The 19,893-nt window shown below is 41.1% G+C and overlaps 1 protein-coding gene across 3 annotated transcripts; it reads left to right on the top strand.

Annotated features, from left to right (window-relative positions):
- Positions 1-338: 338 nt before the first annotated feature.
- hsd17b3 (hydroxysteroid (17-beta) dehydrogenase 3) lies at positions 339-17,839 on the top strand. Of its 3 annotated transcripts, XM_023802833.2 has the most exons (11): positions 339-555; positions 7,391-7,437; positions 8,438-8,513; positions 8,600-8,707; positions 8,792-8,859; positions 9,749-9,793; positions 11,669-11,703; positions 12,427-12,508; positions 13,037-13,102; positions 16,503-16,652; positions 16,825-17,839. In XM_023802833.2, exons 1-11 carry the CDS (start codon positions 405-407, stop codon positions 16,969-16,971), a joined length of 975 nt encoding a protein of 324 aa, XP_023658601.1. In that variant the 5' UTR covers positions 339-404; the 3' UTR covers positions 16,972-17,839. The 3 variants fall into 3 exon arrangements, with proteins under 3 accessions (XP_023658601.1, XP_072564656.1, XP_072564665.1); XM_072708555.1 differs by having other exon boundaries at positions 8,600-8,859; XM_072708564.1 differs by lacking the exon at positions 13,037-13,102 and having other exon boundaries at positions 12,427-12,512; positions 16,507-16,652.
- Positions 17,840-19,893: the final 2,054 nt, after the last annotated feature.

Raw genomic sequence — 19,893 nt, forward strand, 5'->3', positions numbered from 1 at the left:
ACTTTATATGTGCACATAGGAGTTCGTAACGGTTTGAACAGTAACCGCGAATTATGGATATTGGCGTTTAAGCGTAGATGTATATCGCGCATTTCCCTCTTTCAGCGGAAGCGTGGTAATTAAAAGAAATAAGAATAGAGATATATATTTTATTTTGCTTGTTATTATATTATGTATTAAGTGAAACTGTATTAAGTAATATAAATGTACGGTTTAAACTTTAAAGATACGGCATATATTTTGTTTTTTGTTTGTTTTTTTAAATATTTATTCATCCATTTATTTATTTATTTTTATGGGGAGGTGCTAGCCGGGCGTAATTGGACTAGTAGCTGCTTCTCCTTCGCCCTGGGAGTCTGTGCTTGTTCCAAGCTGCAGCCTGAGAGCGTCACAAGTGGGTTACCATGGAATTTGTTGAGCTGCTGTTTGTCTCTGTTGGGGTGTCTGTCGTCCTGTTTTATGGGTTTAAGCTGCTTCGCCTGGTGAAGATGGTTTTCCCAAAGACCTGGTACCCACTGCCAAAGTCCTTCTTCAGCTCCATGGGCCAGTGGGCAGGTGAGTCATCTGAAGATCGTGGTGGCAGAGATAGAAAAAGGAGAGGTTCTGAGTCATAAAATCAGGTGTTCCTTTATGAATGATTAAATTTGAGGTTATTTTATTTCCCTGTCATATGCATTACATCTTATCAGTAGAGCCAAGTGCTATACTCTGCTTCAGTATGGCCTTGAATACATATTGTTATCTGAAAATGTGATGGCTTGGTGGGTAGTACTCAATCTTTCAGGGTTGTGGGTTCGATTCCTGCCCTCGGCTCTGCATGTGAATAGTTTTCTGGTGATCTTGCATACATCCTTTGATGGAATGTACCTGCCTCATTTGTATGTTACTTAGGACAAAAATGTCTACTAAGTGAATGCAGATGAATGAACCCCACAACCACTGTGGAGCTCTCTGCATTGTGTCTGTAGAATGCATAACATGCAGTCATGAACGAATTCATGCAATCATGGCATAAAACACAATAGTGAAATCTTAATCCTGGGTGCAGCTTAAATGAAAATCACAGGACTTGACTGTGTGCAGAACACGATCAAAAATATCAAGACAAGCTCTTCATGGACCTTAGAAAGTTAGTCAGTATGTTTTTGTTCTCTTTGGGCATCTATGTGAAACACAGCTCTCATGTATTTTTGTACACATTTGTTTACATTGATGGGTATAATCAAGTTTCTGAAAACTACCACATTAGCCTTGTGACACCGACAGTCATGTGATTCCTTGGCGCCTGCACGGAGAGCTTCATGTATCACAGCTCCGAATAGACACAACTCCAAACAGAAACATTTTATACCATCCTGGAGTCCAAGCTCACAGGGACCTTGGGGCTTCTGAAGACATGTACATCCCTGGTCACCCTATCCTCATATGGAGGTCTGAAGGTGCAGAAGCTGTGGAGCACTTTTCCACGCAACTGCCGGTCTACCTGGGTGTTTATTGCCTAGTATCGGCATATTATCATACATATTTCCATTTTAACACAAAGCTGTAATAATAATATTCCAGTTTTAGAGATATTTACACCGATCAGCCATAACATTAAAATTACTGACAGGTGAAGTAAATACCATTGATTATATCATTACAATGGCACTTATCATGGGTCCCATTACATATTAGGCAAGTGACCAATCAGTTCCTGAATTGATTGTTAGAAGCAGGAAAAATGGGCAAGCAAAAGGATCTGAGTGACTCTGACAAGGGTCAAATTGTGAAAGACGACTAGGTCAGAGAATCTCCTAAATGGCAGTGCTTGTGGGGTATTCCCAGTATGCAGTGGTCAGTACCTACTGGAAGTGGTCCAAGGAAGGCCAGCCAGTGAACTGGCAAAGGGTCCATGGATGCCCAGTGATCATTGATGCGCATGGGGAGCGAAGGCTAGCCCATCTGGTTCGATCCCACAGGACAGGTACTGTAGCATAAATTTCTGAAATAGTTAATACTGGCTATGATAGAAAGGTGTCAGAACACCGTGCATTGCAGCCTGCTGTGTATGGGGCTGTGTAGCTGCACACCGGTCAGAGTGCCCATGCTGACCCCTGTCTGCTGCTGAAAGCACTTACGGTGGGCAAGGGACCATCAGAACTGGACCATGGAGCAATGGAAGAAGGTGGTCTGGTCTGATGAATCATGTTTCCTGTTACATCATGTGGACGGCTGGGTGCGTGGGCGTCATTTACCGGGGAAGAGGTGGTGCCCGGATGCACCATGAGAAGAAGGCAGTGTGATGCTGTGGGCGATGTTCTGCTGGGAAACCTTGGGTCCTGGCATTCATGTGGATGGTACTTTGACACGCACCTACATATTGCTGCAGACAAAATACAGCCCTTTATGGCACTGGAGTTCTCCAATGGCAGTGGCCTCTTTCAGAAGGATGATGCACTTTGCCACACTGCAAAAATTGTTCAGGAATGGTTTAAGGAACATTAAACAGAGTTCAAGGTATTGACTTGACCTACAAATGACAAATTCCCCAGATCTCAATCTGGTTTAGCATCTTTGGGACCCGTGTCTTGAAAATGGGAATTCATTCATCAGCAACACCACCATCTGTGTCATGAAAACGGGGCAGGAAAATCGAACTTTATTTACTCAGGTCAAATGCCAGTTCCCAAACTGCACCGACTGATGTCGCCAGGTACTCTGCCTGTCTGAGCTTTCCTCACCACCTGGCATGCCTCCAGTCTCTAAGGGGTGATAGGACTTGGGTCATTGACTCTGAACCATGCAGTTGGGGCCGCTAAGGAGGACTCAGTCAAAACCAGGAACGAAGTAACACATCAAAATCAAAGAACCAAACCAGAGAACCAAGAAATGAGACGGAATCAGAAAGTCAAACCAACAGAATAGAACACTAGGACTGAGTAGGTCAAATGAGACTTCAAGACTGAAGGACGAGACATTAACCAGGAGCATTCATGCAGTCAGAGCAGGTGCAGGTGATTTTCCACTGAACTCATCCAGAGATGGGTGTGGTCGTGAGGAATGATCACACTGGTGGCAAGTCAATAGTGAACTAAGGTCTGCACAGGATGTGATAATCTGCTGATAATAATTACAAACATCCTGCCAAGCATTCACATCTGACTGCAATATCCCCACAGACTGTCCATCTCTATCAAAATAGTTAATTTTTCAAGGGCAAACTTGGGCGAACCCAAGAATTCTATACTTCATATTACCCTTACGTCAGTAAAGTAGTATATCTTGTAACCTATTATTATTTACTGATCAGTAAAAATCCAAAGTACCCAAAGATTATGGATACTGGAGTCCAAAGAGGTACATAATTAACGATCTGAACATCTGCATGCTCTGCTGCATGATCTGTTTGGTGCTGTGCTCTCTTTTCCGATGATCACAAACCTGAAACACTAAACCTGCTAAATGAATAGCTGCACATAACTAAGTCATGTGTATTCTGCATATATTCTGCACGCAATATGGCACAATGTGTTTACTGCATGGCCGCCTGCGTACGAATGTTTCTCATTAGGTAGAACCAAATTTGTGTGTTTAGCCAGCTTTTACTGCTTGAGAGAGCAGAGGTCTGTGTCTGTCTATTTGCCTGGACAAAAAGGAAAAGGTTGCACATATTTTTTTTATTCTTTAGATGTACAGTTTTAAGCTGCACTTTACATATATGAAATGTGATATGTTTTGTTATTGTTGTCAGATACCCTTCTTCTCAGTTATTGGACACCCATCCAGTGACCTTCTCGTCATGGATGTTTTTGGACACGTACATTTTATTTATTTGGCCCACAAATCAGTTTTGCTCAAGGCCCCAATGGTGAAATCACTCCGCCGGCCAGGGAATTGTTCCGGTGACCTTCTAATCAAAAGTCCTAACCTGCTGAGCCACAGAAATGAACAATGGACAAAATTGGGGGTGTGTGTGTGTGTGTCTGTGGTGTGGATGGTTATTGAGGAAAATTATTAGAGAGTGGAGGCCCATGTTATATTTAAACCTTGAAGGTTTTTATCGTGCCAGATCTTGATGCGAAATAGACTGCAAGAAGCAGGATGTTTTGTCCTGAATGATGAAAAAGCATGTCCTGCTTTCATGGCTTGAAATCACAGTATTACTCTCCTCTCTGACCGTTAAAGCTCATTGCTGAAGTTGCTCCTAGTAGCTGTGCAGGAAAACAGAAGCTACGGCTTTTGCTGGGACTACACCATGCTAATGAACACATCAGCTACTCACCTTGACTTCCTGTGAGAGAGGGATAGAGAGCACGCAGCCGTAGAGTATCTTCACCTTCTCCTCCCTCTTCTGTTTATTCCACATGTTTGTCTGTGTTTATAGCTGCTGTAATGTCTTATCTGTCTATTGGCTGTAGGGTTGAGCAAAAGCCAATCAAGGATTTTATTGAATAATACACCTACTCACAAGTGCGATTTAAATACAGAACAAGCACAGATCAGTACAGTTCACTGTCAGAAGAGCCAAATTACTTTATCCACTTTGATTTAAGGTGAGGAGTTCAGACAAATGGTAACATATGACTGAGCTGAATAAATAACTGTTCCAGCTTTTTTGAGGAAATAGCCAGGTGTCGAAACAACAGCTATGGCTTTATATTGACTCCATTGCTGTATTATCTAGATATTTCTGCCTATAACTGCATTGTCCCATAAAGTGGGGCATATCCATTCAAATTTCAGTCTTGCCCCATGTTCAATACTGGCAAACTGTTTGTAATTATGCAAATACCAGATGGCATCATTGTAGCTAATCTAAGTAATTTCGGTCTGTTCTCTTGATTGAGGCTGTAGAATGGTGAACTCCCCCTCGTGAAAGAAAGACTGCCTTTATTTGCTGTGATTGGTCTTCAGCACAACTCTATACTAGCATCTATAGGCAGATTCTTACTTTGTACCATTTGCATTTAACCATTTGAAAAACAGTATCCTCATTTAATTTTAATGTCCATCCATCAGTCTTCATGAGCTTATCCCAGTCGGTACCGGGTGCTACGCTGGGGTGCACCCTGGGTGAGACGCCAGCTCATACACACACTCACACTCACATGCACAGTGATGCACTATGGCCAATTTATAGTAATTTTAATATTTTAAATCTTATTTAGCTTTGCTTTGCTCATTTCTGTATGGTCAGTCAATTATGTAGCATGTAACAGCAACTAAATACTAATAATTGTGTATATAAACATCATGCAGTAAAACAGTTCACTGTCAGTTATTTAAAAATATAAAATAACTCTTCTGTATTTTATAATTAAAAAAGTAATATCCAAAAGGCATGTCTTGTGGCTTCCAGTGCAGGTTGATCCCCATCTCATACCTTCCTTCCTGGGATAGCGTCCAGGTTTACCGCTACCCTGCACTGGATAAGCACTGAATAAACACTCCCCTCTATCCTCATTAAGGCCATCTCCACTCTCATCCATAAATGAAATCCCTTCTACCATTCATCCCCATGTCAACTGACTATGTACACCTTCTCGACAGGAACAAATCTTACAGTGTTATTCTGGGGGAAAAAACATGACATTTTCTACTCATAGAAACAGATGTTAACCTTGTGTTAAAGGGGCAATATTTTTCTTATACTAAAATTTTAGTAGACTGTAAAAAAATGCTATTTGGACTGCGGGCATGTCAAGAACACACTGAAGCCAAATTCTGAGATTTTTATTTTGTTTGGTAAGAAAACCAGACATGAGCCGTGTGAAAATGAAGGATCTAACAAATATGCTTTGATATCATCAAAACTAATGCGGAAAACCAGAAACACACAGTTCATGTAACTTACCATAGTACTAAAAATGTATGAGCAGCCAAAGCTTTAGTACAGTATCACTCACATCTAAAAATGTTGATGAAGAAAAGTAATTTAATATGAAAGGTGCAAATTGAACAGAACATTACAGGTCACAGAAGGACATAAGCCTTTGCCATGCCTAATTTTTATGGAAAAGTGTTCAATTATATGATCTGAATGTTATATCATCAGCTTAACATGGTTAAAAAAGGTAAAACCAGATGTAGGTACAATCACTGATTCCAAATTAAAGATGTGTGAGCAAATATTAGGCAAGGAGTTTGCTTTTTATATTACAATATGGCACGTGTAATTTTCCAGGCACTTCTGGAAAAAGATTAGTCTTCACTGCTTGGACTCAAACTAGAGTTCACAGGATGGGCGGAAACCAGACTAATGCTAATTCAAGAAATACCCACATAAAGGCTGCTGTGTAAAATGCAGGGTTTTTTTAACCACATCAACTTCCTTTCAAGACACACAAACATCAAGGTCCATGGTTTACTTGGGGAGATCAGTCTTTTCATTGTTGAAAGCATCCAAGCTTGAATATGAATATAATACATTCGTTTAGCAGATGGATTGGAATCAGCACTACAGTTGTTGCAATGCTTGGTTCTGACTCGATGTTTCAATGTAGCTCTCAGTCAATGCATCCTTCATCCGTAACTGCTCATGAACAATGTATGTGTTTACACACACGGTTCCACACCTGATACATGAAACACTGCATTGATTAGCAAACTGAAATTAAAATCAGAAGTAATGGGTATACAGGTTATTACTGTGCTGCTAAGTTAAAGTAAGGTAAGGTGAACTAATGTAGGGTGCCAGCATTATTACCTGTGCAATATGTACCTACATGAAATGTTTACAAGTTTGGACTTATTGGCCACCCAAGTGGCACCAGATCAGTGTAACTGCAATTCAAATAGTGCAGATAAAACGTCCGTTGCCCCAGGAACAGACTGAGAGTTCCAGGCCTGGCCGGTGAATGAACCAGCAAGGGAGGTGGGATTGATCCTGGAGATGGGCGCTGTGCCACAGCCTGTTTACTTTGTCGCTGTCCTTGTCATTTCTTTATCAGAAGCATGGCACAGACAGTGTGTGCAGGAACATCACATCTCATCACTGAAGTGATAGCTTGGCAGAGGCCAGACAAACAAAGGACCTCAGTCTGATTGCCCGGTGGAAAAAACCTTCCACACTTCATACGCAGGTTCCGCGAATGCCTTAGAGCTCTTGTGTAGGAGCTGCCTCATAGTACCACCCCAGTTCGAAATGACCACAGGGCACATGCACATAAATAAGACCTCATTGATCAATACTACATATCATTCTATTTCAGTCTAGGTATACTGTATGTAAGTCGTGTGCAACAATGCGCAGAGAATCCTGCCTTTCCATTTTCATGTGTATTGGCTGTATATGAGATGAAGTTCTTTTGTATAAATCTGTTGTTTCTCCCAAGTGATCACCAATCACTGCATTTTTGCATAAAGGATCAGAACTGAGCCCGCCTTTGCTGTTTCTCTTGGGTTACAGTAATCACTGGGGCATCAGACGGGATTGGGAAAGCATATGCGTTGGAGGTAAGGTCCGTCTCGATGGAACATCTGACTTTCAGCCTGCAGCAGTATAGGTCATCTCTATGGGGCAGCTGCTCGTTGGGCACATAGTGGTGCACCTAAATGGTAATGGGAGGCCCAACTTTTGTTTCCAGAACTGCCATTGTGAATGCTGCTGTTATGCTCCTTAACACATTATGTGTTCTGTTTATTACAACGTTCAGTACCACTCTACTATAAGGATCCCTTCTGCCACTTGTGGTAGTGACTCATCAATAAAAAGAAAACAGTGTTATAACTTGTTTAATTAATAAACCATCTATCTATTAATAATTTGTGTTACAAACGAATTAATGACCAGATTATAAACCATTCATAGACCCTTTATATGGGTAGCCTTATTGTAAAGTGGCACCCAACATTCTTTAACTGTAGATACGGTGAAAATCCTGGGAAAGTTGCAGACTCTGAAATCGTGCCATATTCACATGTTATATATATAGATGTGTGTGATATTTTAAGCTTATTGAGTGTGGGAATCTATTGCAGTAAATATCAGTGTATTTGCACATATGTTTTTACAAACTTTATTATGTTCTAAGTCGTGGGAAATTTTAAAATAAAAAAAGCAAGGGCTGATTTTCCAAGTTGTGTCATTTTGTTGTGATTTGAAAGCCTGAACTCCTGCACTGGGTCACCCCACCCCCCCGCATTGCTGTGCTCACACTTGGGGTCAGGGGGCATTAACAAAGAGCGTATGGTGAAAGAATTAATGAGCTCGCCCAGTAATGGGCAGAAGCAAACTGTGAATGCAATGTGAATGCAAACTCTGGTTGAGAGCCACAGCACAAAGAGAAGCCCTCTTTCCTGGCTGTTCCCAGGAAGCACATCTCCTGAGGAGCCCACAGAAAGAATAAATCACAGGAGTGGAGCACTTTTGGGCCTTGTTACCACCGGTCATGTTTGGTATCGTGCAAAAACAACTGATCCCTCTTGATTTCTGTTCTTTGTCTGTCCGCTACAGCTTGCAAAGCATGGGATGAATTTGGTCATCATAAGCCGAACTCAGAGGAAGCTTGAGAAAGCTGCAAGGGAAATAGGTACCATGGGCATGCAGTATTAGCTGTATCAGACAGCTGTGCTCTCACTGTTATATGTGACGTAAGCTTTACTGTTTTCTTCATAGGAGCAAGAACTGGGAAACAAGTGAAAGTGATTACAGCCGACTTTACCAAAGATGACATATATGAACATATAGAGGAGAATCTGAGAGGTTTAGAGGTTGGTGTGTTAGGTATGTTAGTACTGGATACATTTTCACACACTGAAACACCCCCCCTGAGGAACAAGCTCATACCTGAATGTCATGCATCTGCAGTGAACAATGTGGGGATGCTGTTGTGCAGACAGCCTCGTCGGTTCCTGGACATCGAGCACCTGGATCAGGTGAGTACTCTTTAGCTTGTGGGGACATTTTTTAGGTCCCTGCAATATAAACCTATAAACCTATATAAATATAAAACTAAGAGTAAAAATCTGTGAATGTAATTTAAAAAGTCTTGTATTTTTTTTTTGGCTACATTTGGTTAAGGGTAGGGCTAGGTAGGGGTTAAGGTTGTCAAAGTATGGATTACGGTTTTGCCCATAAAAATGAATGGAGAGTCCCCACAAAGATATGAGTACAGGTCTGTGTGTCTATGTGTGTGGATTAGGTTTATATTACATTGTGGAGATCATTTTCAGGTTCCCACAAAGATCTGTGAATGCAATGAAAAAAAGTAAAAACGGCAAAAGTCTTGTATTTAGTTTGGCTACTTATGGTTAAGGTTAGGGCTGGGTAGGGGTTAAGGTCCTCATTTTGTGATTAGAGTTTTACCCAGAGAAAAGAATGGAGAGTGCCTACAAAGAAATAATTACAAACCTGTGTGTGTGTGTGTGTGTGTGCGTGTGTGTGTGTGTGTGTGTCTGTGTGTGTGCGTGTGCGAGCAGGTATACCTTACCTTATGGGGACACAATGTCCCCACAATGTGATCAATACCCATTTTTTCCCCTTTTTCCCTTTTTTAAATGGAAAACCCCATTTAATAAAACTCTGTGACTGCAATGAAAAAACTAAAAATGCAAAAACTCTTGTATTTTGCTTGGTTACTTATGGTGATGGTTAGGGTTGGGTAGGGGTTAAGGATGTCATAGTTAGCGTTGGCATTTTACCTATAGAAATGAATGAGTGGTCCCCATAAAGATATGTTTACCCGACATGCACGTGTGTGTGTGTGTGTGTGTGTGCGTGATCAGGGAAAAATGTTAATTTGACAATAAAATGTTATGGTTCCAGAAAATTCCAGATCTGATCAACTGTAATGTGAAGGCATTAATGAAGGTGAGTACTTATATACGACCATGACGAATGGACTGTGTTTATGACTGAACCGTGTAAAAAAGCCATCTGTGGTTATGATCCTAAAATATAGTAGGTGTTGTACTGAAGGAAAGTGGTGTATCTTGAATTGCTTTTAGAGGAAAGCTCCCTTTTGACTGTCCTACTGGTCATTGGTTGTCCATCCTGCCCCTCCAGTCAGCTATTAAACATTATCAGAAGCTTTGTAGAATTTCTGCAGTCCTTTGAAAAAAGCACATCATGCTCCACTGGGTGACTTAATGACTCCATTTAAGCAAAATTATCATTTGCACTTCCAGTGAGTTTATATAATTATTCATTATCTACGGCTGATAATTAATAGTTAGATTAACTTACTGTTATGCACCAAAAGGTAAAGAGCATATAACCACCTATGGATTATTAACAGAATGGCTAGGATTTACAAAAATTAGACTTGTTAAGATAATTACTGAACAAATTAACAGGCAGGCATTAAAAGGCATATGGTTATGAGATAGTGGAATATAGATTGAATAAGGGATTTTTATGAAGAGACAGACCCAAGGAGAGGGAGCAAGTGTATGGTGTAGAGATATAGAGGGTGGGGGGTGATTGGGCAAGACGAAGGACATCCATCTTGTGAATGATGCAGGGCTGCAAGCCAACTGTTCACTGCTTTATATCATTTTTAGATTTAAATTTTATCGCTATGGTTGCTGGTAATGTATTAATCCTGCAGCCCCTGGGACTACTTTAGGTATTGAGAACCTGTAGCCTAAAGAAGTCTAGTATGAGCAGCATGTTATCTCATGCGGCACAGAACTTCTCCTTCATTTGCACACTTATGTCATCTGCCTCAGGTCTGCCTTAGTCATCCACTCTCTGGGTTTTTCCATAAAAACCAGCATATAAAAATACTATCAAGCATGAGAATGTTTTCATATATCCTACGCCAGACTTGTTAGAAAAAAGACCTCTAAGGTAGAAGGGGGAAAAAAGTCATTTGTGATCCTTCTTGATGTCCCTTTATAACAAAGCATCCACACACATTTCTGACTGGCATGAAAAGCTACATCTAGTTGCCAAACTTCTCGAGACAATCTGGAAACAAGGTGTGTGGCTCAGTGTATTAGGACTCGTGATCGGAAGGTCGTTGGTTCAGATCTCGATGTTGGCAGAGGGATGTCACTGTCGGGCCCTTGAGCAAGGCCCTTAACCCTAAATGCTCCAGGAACTGGCTGACCCTGTTTGCTCAGTGGTACGTTGCTTCAGATGAAAGCATCTGTTAAATATGTAAATGAAATGAAAATCCAGATTTTATAAAACACTTAGCTAGTCCATTTCTTGCAGTGTATTATATCAGGAATGCTGTATTTTTCTCAAATATGTCGAACGTGTGTTTTATAACCATACTACTGGTGTTTTGTTTTACCATCATTTGGCAAACATATCTAGAACATAATGTAACAGACACACATGCACATATATTATCCCACTCTTCCATTCCTTTTTATTAACAGGCTTTTCTGAGCCTGTCTCTGGAAGCATATAGTATAAGGCAACAACGCAGTTAGAAATGCTGCCAAAACACTGGGTTATATTCATGCACTAAAACTTACTCACATTTCCACACATTAATGAGGCACCAGCTGCTGGAAGAACATCACAGGATCACGGTTGATTGGCTTGCCAAAGTGCTCAGGTTGTGCATGTATGTAGCTGGAACTAAACACCTTGTCGCCATCCTGCCACAGTCATGAGTCTACATTATCAGCTCTTTAACAAATGAAATGAATCTTTAAATCTTTGCCTCCAAAAGTAACTGGGATCTCAAGGTAACCTGACGCTCAGTTTCAATTTCATTGCTCTTCACAGATGTGCAGGATAATCTTACCTGCTATGGTGAAAAGGTAATGCTCTATCATTTCTACCACTTATCATCCAGCCATGTATACAGCACAGGGTTACAATGGGCTATGGTGGCACAGGAGGGAGCACTACCGTTTGGCAACCGGAGGTTTGCAGGTTTGAGCCCTGGTTTCTCCTGACCTCACTGAAGTGTCCTTGAGCAAGACATTGAACCCCAAATTGCTCCTGGTGAGCAGGTTGGTGCCCTCTATGGCAGCCTCTGCCATTGGTGTGTGAATGTGAGGCAGAAATTGTGAAGTGCTTTTAGTGCTTGAAGGAGCAGAAAATGCGCTATATAAATGCAATCCACTTACCATTACACTGAGTCTGGGGACTATTCCAAGAGGCACAGGACAGGTGACATCATGGCTGGAATGCCAGTTCATCATAGGAGACACAAACAAACAGGCATTAAGGAGATTGTAATCAGCCTGAAGCTGCATGTTTTTGGACTCTGGAAGGAAACCCTCACAACATGTGTTAGAGCCCCCACTGCACACAGAAACACATATGCAGTGGAGGGATTCAAACCCAGGAGGTACAGAGCTACAGTGCAGCCCACCATCTCACAATCAAGCTATATGAAAATGATGATGGACACTCATAGCTATTCATTATCATTACAGCATCCCATTGCATAATAGATCATTTCACTCATAGCAGACCCATAACATTACTGCTTTACGCCTTTAAAAGGTCTGTTTTTCTCCATTGTTTTTTGACAGGAAGAAGGGGCTGATCCTGAATGTGTCATCGGGCGTGGCTTGTTCTCCCTGGCCCATGTACTCCCTATACACAGCTTCCAAGGCTGGTATCACAGCACAGAACGAACACCATGCATCCGTCCTGTTGACTGTTCAAAATTAAGCTCCAAAAGATCATTTATGCAGCTCTCTTTCCATATAAGGTGACCAGGCAATCCATGTCAGAAAGGACACTGAGCCAGGACAGGATTTGTAAACTACCATTTTAATTAAAAAGACCTGGATTTCACTTTAGCACTTAGTTCTTGCTGCATGCTGATTGGTCAGTCTCCTATAATCATGCAGGTCTCACTAATGCTAATGTGAAACAGCGAGATGAGTCAAGGAAACAAACCAGTCAAAGCACAGGAAGAACTGAACTATTTAGCCAAGCAGAGGAGCCTTTCAGTATTAAAGTAGTTTGTAAAACCTGAAGTAGCTCAAAGTGTCCTCCCTGACATGGATTATCTGCCCACCACACCAATATGGATGCATGTTTGTATGTGTGTATGTATGCGCATGTTAGTTATTTTTCTAACAAGATAATATTTTCAAATGTTGATTAACCTCACTAACTATCCTTTTCACCCAGGTGTTTGTTCAGAGATTTTCTCGGTGCCTCCAAGCTGAGTATAAAGCAAACGGGATCATAATCCAGGTACGGCAGATGACTGAGGCGTCGGCGTCTCCAGCACTGACTGCTTCGAAAGAAACAAACTTCATCAGATATGATAACATGTTTTAAAACTATCTGCAGCAGCATTATGCATGAACTTTGAACATCTAATTTCATTTTAATTCGCTTTTCACTTAAAAAAAAAAGATTTCTTTAAATATGTTTAATAGTATTTGTTTTGATAGGACTACTTATTATTTACTTATTTGTTATTTATAATAATGCAGCTTACACAGACGATGAGCCTGTGCACTGCACAGGTTTCCATGACACAGGAGGAGTTAGATGCTCACAGTTACTAACAAACACATGCCAACTTTGCGTGGTGCAGACAGAAATCACTGTGTTCTGCGCTGTGCACAGTGTAACCCAGACTTTTGAAGGCAAAATGCCTGTCATGTCATACAATGTGCACCGGCATATAATGTGCTCTCATTATTTTTAATATCTCTAAAGGTTGCAGTTCCAAAACAGTTCTGCCCCCAGTTCAAACTCCCACATGGTTCTCTGTTTTTGGTGGCAACATGATGGATGGACTGTTGGGTTTGAACAACCTTCTGCACTTCTGTTTTTATTCCACGTTACAGAGCTGACACACTGTCAAGGGCAAGGACATCCCTAGTTATTTATTGTTGACCTTCATGTTTTATATTGTTCACGTGAGTTTGTTGAATTCATTCTGTCCATTCTGTTCTGTTGAATTCATGTATCAAACCAATGTAGGACACTGCTGGCAGATCTTATACAGTACAGAACATGAATGCCACTTAATTGTCACCTAATCCACCGGTCTGAGACCATCTCATTCGCTGTTCAAGTAAATTTCAGAGGAATTCAAAATTGAAACTGGTATGATGACAGTAAGGGGCCAGAGTCAAAAGAAAAAAATACAGTATTACATACATGCAGTATTTTATATAGCTACTATTTCCCAGGAATAAAAGAAGGTTTTGTTTTGAACATTTTACCTTGAAAGTGTAACAGGAATGATTGAATGTGACATATTTTCAGGAGAAAATTGCTAGCAGCAGCCTACCACTTGGTATATGGCCTTATTTAATGGAAAACCTATTAGATATTCTTCACTCCTCCTGCAAAGGCGATGTGAGGTTTTTGCTTTTACCGATACACAGCAATTTTGTGATATTGTCAATTGTTGCTATATTTGTTAATTGCCACTTACTAAAGAATACTAACCTGGATTATTTTATGCTATGTAATCTTATACTGCCATTTATGATCAAATTTCAGTTTTAAAATGGCTGCCTTGCAAACTAAAATATAATATTTAAATTTAGATTATTGAGTTCTCTTCAGACTGATTTGGCACCTACATTTAACAGACTTTTATAAGCAGCTCATGCAGGACGTGGTGTATTTAGCTAAATAGCTAAGTCCAATAATGTGCTAAAACACTGCCTTGTATTGATAGGGGGCTCAGTGGGTTAGAGTGCTGTACCTATGATCAGTCTAGGGGTTGGTAGGGTGCTGTACCTATGATCAGTCTAGGGGTTGGTAGGGTGCTGTACCTATGATCAGTCTAGGGGTTGGTAGGGTGCTGTACCTATGACCAGTCTAGGGGTTGGTAGGCTGCTGTACCTATGATCAGTCTGGGGGTTGGTAGGGTGCTGTACCTATGACCAATCTAGAGGTTTGTAGGGTGCTGTACCTATGATCAGTCTAGGGGTTGGAAGGGTGCTGTACCTATGATCAGTCTGGGGGTTGGTAGGGTGCGGTACCTATGATCAGTCTAGGGGTTGGTAGGGTGCTGTACCTATGGCCAATCTAGAGGTTGGTAGGGTGTTGTACCTATGATCAGTCTAGGGGTTGGTAGGGTGCTGTACCTATGACCAGTCTAGGGGTTGGTAGGGTGCTGTACCTATGACCAATCTAGGGGTTGGTAGGGTGCTGTACCTATGATCAGTCTAGGGGTTGGTAGGGTGCTGTACCTATGATCAGTCTAGGGGTTGGTAGGGTGCTGTACCTATGACCAGTCTAGGGGTTGGTAGGCTGCTGTACCTATGATCAGTCTGGTGGTTGGTAGGGTGCTGTACCTATGACCAATCTAGAGGTTTGTATGGTGCTGTACCTATGATCAGTCTAGGGGTTGGAAGGGTGCTGTACCTATGATCAGTCTGGGGGTTGGTAGGGTGCGGTACCTATGATCAGTCTAGGGGTTGGTAGGGTGCTGTACCTATGGCCAATCTAGAGGTTGGTAGGGTGTTGTACCTATGATCAGTCTAGGGGTTGGTAGGGTGCTGTACCTATGACCAGTCTAGGGGTTGGTACGGTGCTGTACCTATGATCAGTCTAGGGGTTGGTAGGGTGCTGTACCTATGACCAATCTAGAGGTTGGTAGGGTGCTGTACCTATGATCAGTCTAGGGGTTGGTAGTGTGCTGTACCTATGACCAGTCTAGGGGTTGGTAAGGTGCTGTACCTATGATCAGTCTAGGGGTTGGTAGGGTGCTGTACCTATGATCAGTCTAGGGGTTGGTAGGGTGCTGTACCTATGACCAGTCTAGGGGTTGGTAGGGTGCTGTACCTATGATCAGTCTAGGGGTTGGTAGGGTGCTGTACCTATGACCAGTCTAGGGGTTGGTAGGGTGCTGTACCTATGATCAGTCTAGGGGTTGGTAGGGTGATGTCACCGTTGGGCTCCAATCGCTCCAGGGACCGGCTGATCCTGCCTTCTCTGTTATATTTTACTTTGGGTAAAAGTGCCTTAAAAATTTTTATAAATGCAAATGGAAACCAGGAGAAGACCCACTTCACTAGAGCACAGTTTGCTAGAATGTTTGCTGTATTTTAATAATTAAATTTTAAATGAAGGGGAAAAATGGTCTGGAGTGATGAAACAATCCTGTAAACTATAAAATAAGGGATATACAAATATATCAAGGCAAATCTAATATTTTCATTAGAAACGTATAATCATAAACACCAATCTTACCATTTAATGCAAAAACTACATATGAACTTGACATGAAAGAGCGTCTCTATGGGTATGAACATGGAGTTCCGCCTTGGCCAGTTTGGACAAATCAAATGAAACTTATATTCCTTTCATAGATGATCTACCTATGGCTTGTTCCAGAGTTCTTGACAGACTCCAAATGCTGTTTGAAATCATTCTCTTTTATGACAAAGGCTATGTTTCATGATTCAGTATTATTGTAGATCTGTGTATGACTGTATGGGACCACAATACTTTTAATTGTAACTAAATGTTAGAGATTCCTTTGCTGCTTTAGGTGACTCTAAAAAAAGCTGATGCATGGAATCCTGCAGGTACCTGTCCTTGGTCCATTGCTTTTTCTATATTTGTCTGTCTGCTGCATAATCATACCAATCATAATATTTGTTTTTTTTTCCACACACAGGCAGTGACCCCCTTTGGAATATCCACGTCAATGACAGGTTATCAGGACCCCAACATCATCACATTTACAGCAGAAGACTTTGTAAGAACATCCCTGCAGTACGTGACAGCAGGAGACCAAACATATGGCAGCGTCTCCCATCAACTCCTGGTAAAGTCACCATACTTGCCTATAGTTTTTAGCTTACCTATCAGTACATGATAAGGGTGCTTCCATAGTCAAATGTGCATACTGTATTTCAAGTGCCGGTCTTGAATTGAACAACACCATTTTGTACGTTTGTTGTGTCAATGTTGAAGTACAACTATTGTTGTTCCCACAGGGGTCAACCATTCAGAACATTCCAAAAAGTATCTTGCATAGTGATGTCCTGCTGAATAGCATGGTGGAATATGTGAACAAAAAAATTTCTATTCAGGAACAAAGAATGAATGCTCCAAAACATCAGAACTTGCAAAATGAGACTTAACTTTGGTGTCACTTTTGCCCAGAAATGCCACTGTAACACACATAAAGGCATATTTAATGTATTTTATGTTAAAAGTAGTCTGATTTCAGTTTTCATCTTTACTCTGATATTTGTTTGATTTAAGCGACTTGTTTGTAATCACTTCTGCTAAATAAAGTGTATGTATGTACTGTATATATGTATGTATGTACAGACACACACACACACACACACACACATGATTTCAGATAGTCAGCTGTTAGTAATTTGATTTATTTTAAATTGTTCTCTCTATGTCACAATGTTTCCTTCGATGCAGCTATAAATGGTATTCATGTCACACACAATAACACCTGTGTAGGAAGCCATTGGATACCACCAGTGTTGTTTCACTTACACAGATCAATGTCAAGGTTTATACATCAGGATTTTATACCTAACTTTTACATTCATCCATCCATCCATCCATCCATGTCTCCTCTGATGTACTGATCTAACTGTGTATCTTTCTGCATCTACCCACATGAATTCAGGACAAAACCAGAACACACAGAGAATAGCAGGGAGAATGTGCAAACTCCACACACACACACAGACACACACACAGATACACACAGACACAAACACATACACACATACATACATACAAACAGACACACACACTTCCCTGTTGTACATCACATATCAGGCTGCCGGTAAAACGAAAGGGTTGCAACACACAGTAGAATTCCACCACCGCCGAACAGTAGATGTTAGATTTCCTGGACATTCCAAGAACTTGGTTGGTGCCTGGCTTAATATGTCAAGGACATTATCTTTTTTTTATTTAAGGTGTCAAACTATCTGCATTTGTACATTTTCCAAATAAAACAAACAAACAAATCATCAACAGGGCTGGTTTCTTTAATAAGTGTAATTATTCATTATTAACGTTTACATATCTACAGAACTGAATATTTCACTACGTTAGCCGACGTGCTAAAAGGTCAACAGCCCCTGGGATCTGTTTCCCCTCCTCCACACCAGCTGCTGCGTTTCTCTGCTGTTTTCAGCATCAGGCCCTTATCCTGGTCTCAACCTAGGAAGTCATTTTCTTGACCCTCATTGATAAGAAATTACATTAGATGAAGGCAGCTACAGAAATAACCACTGCAGTATTAACACTAAGGGAATGTTGCCAAATCTTACTGTGTGTAGCAGGTTGTTCCCTAACGTGTTCAAAGTCATATTTAATTATTGAAATACCTGTGATACATTAACCTGATAAAGTTCTTCAACAAATAAATTCTTCATGTTCCTGAAGCTTGGAAGTCTGTCCTGGGGAGATCGGACATGAGGACACGCACTGTCACAAGGGTTATATGACAGGCTTTTATATCTAACTTTCATATCCATCCTTCGATCCACCTTTTGACTGCTTATCTGGTACAGGATGGTGAGAGGAATTCCTGGGTACCTCATGGATGGGATGTCAGTCCACACACTCACACACGCAATCACATGGAAGGGGAGAATTGAAGATGCCAACTGATCTAACTGCACGTTTTTCTGCATCTACCAGCATGACTTCAGGACGAAACCAGAATAGGAGGAGAATTGCAGGGAGAATGTGCAAACTCCAAACATGTGTACACACACACAAACACACAGGTTTGTAATTATATCTTTGTGGGGACTCCATTCATTTCTATGGGGAAAACTCTAATCACAACATGATGACCTTAACCCCTACCCAACCCTAACCCTAACCATATGTAGCCAAACAAAATACAAGACTTTTGGCATTTTTACTTTTTTGATTGCATTCACAGATCTTTGTGGTCCCCACGTCAAAAAAAAAAACTGGTTTTTATTACATTGTGGGGGACATTTGGTCCCTACAATGTTATATATACCTAATCCACACACACATACACACACACACACAGTGGGGTGAGATTCAAATGGCAGTCCTGGAGGTGTGAAGCAATAGTGCAGCTTGTTCCCTGTCTGGTTGCTTTTTAGCTTAAACATGTTTAAAGCCATACTTTATTAGCAAAACCCCTGTCATACATTTACCTGATAAAACTGTTAAAGGTTCAGCAAATAAGCTTTGATGCTGAACTCTTCTTGTTGCTGAAGAGCATTTAGTTCACCTAAGTTAATATTTTTGGGAAACCAAAAGAAACTGCAGACACACACAGCCAGGGACAGGATTTGACTTGACACCTCCCCCCTGGATGAGTTAGGCTATACTGCTACTGGATGAGTCACTGTACTACCCTTCCTTATCAAAATATAATATTAAAATTAAAAATGTTATAATAGCAATCATTTTTTTAAGTAATAAGGCCCTTTGCTTTCTATTGTGATGGAAAGCCTTCAGCCATGACTGGATTCCCAGAAGAAGGAAGGTCTTTTGTGACTCGGTGCTTAACTCACCAGTTGGCATGCTGTTTTGCCTGTGAAAGTAAATGCAGCAATTGTTTCGGATCACAAGGACATTTGCTAAGGATGCCTGCGTCCAAAGCCCCACCCCCACCTTCCTGGCTGGAGATGCCCACAGAGTCCTGCTGGGCTCTGCTTGCTGAGTATTCACACAAATAATCTTCTGACCCAAACTGGGAGGATCTCCAGCTGAACCAGACAATGTGCCTAAAGAGGCCGGGCACATTTTACAAACTACCCAGCGAATGAAGCCAAAGGTCAATCTTATGAAAGGCAAAGAGAAAACATCAAAATAAAAGTTATCATAGGCAGAAGAAATCACGTGACATCATCACATTACAGAAAACAGATTTATAAATAATCCACAAATACAGTGGGCTGTACCTCACGCGGACAGATGTATGTATTACTATTCAGGAAGGAGTGCCCCCTCATTTTGCAGTCCTTGGCAATTCAAGTTAGAAAATTAACATCAATGTGTGGAAGGTCATATTCTGCATTTGGTAACCAAGCCAG

This window comes from Paramormyrops kingsleyae, chromosome 2 (genome assembly GCF_048594095.1).
Source record: "Paramormyrops kingsleyae isolate MSU_618 chromosome 2, PKINGS_0.4, whole genome shotgun sequence".
NCBI classification, from domain to species: domain Eukaryota; kingdom Metazoa; phylum Chordata; class Actinopteri; order Osteoglossiformes; family Mormyridae; genus Paramormyrops; species Paramormyrops kingsleyae.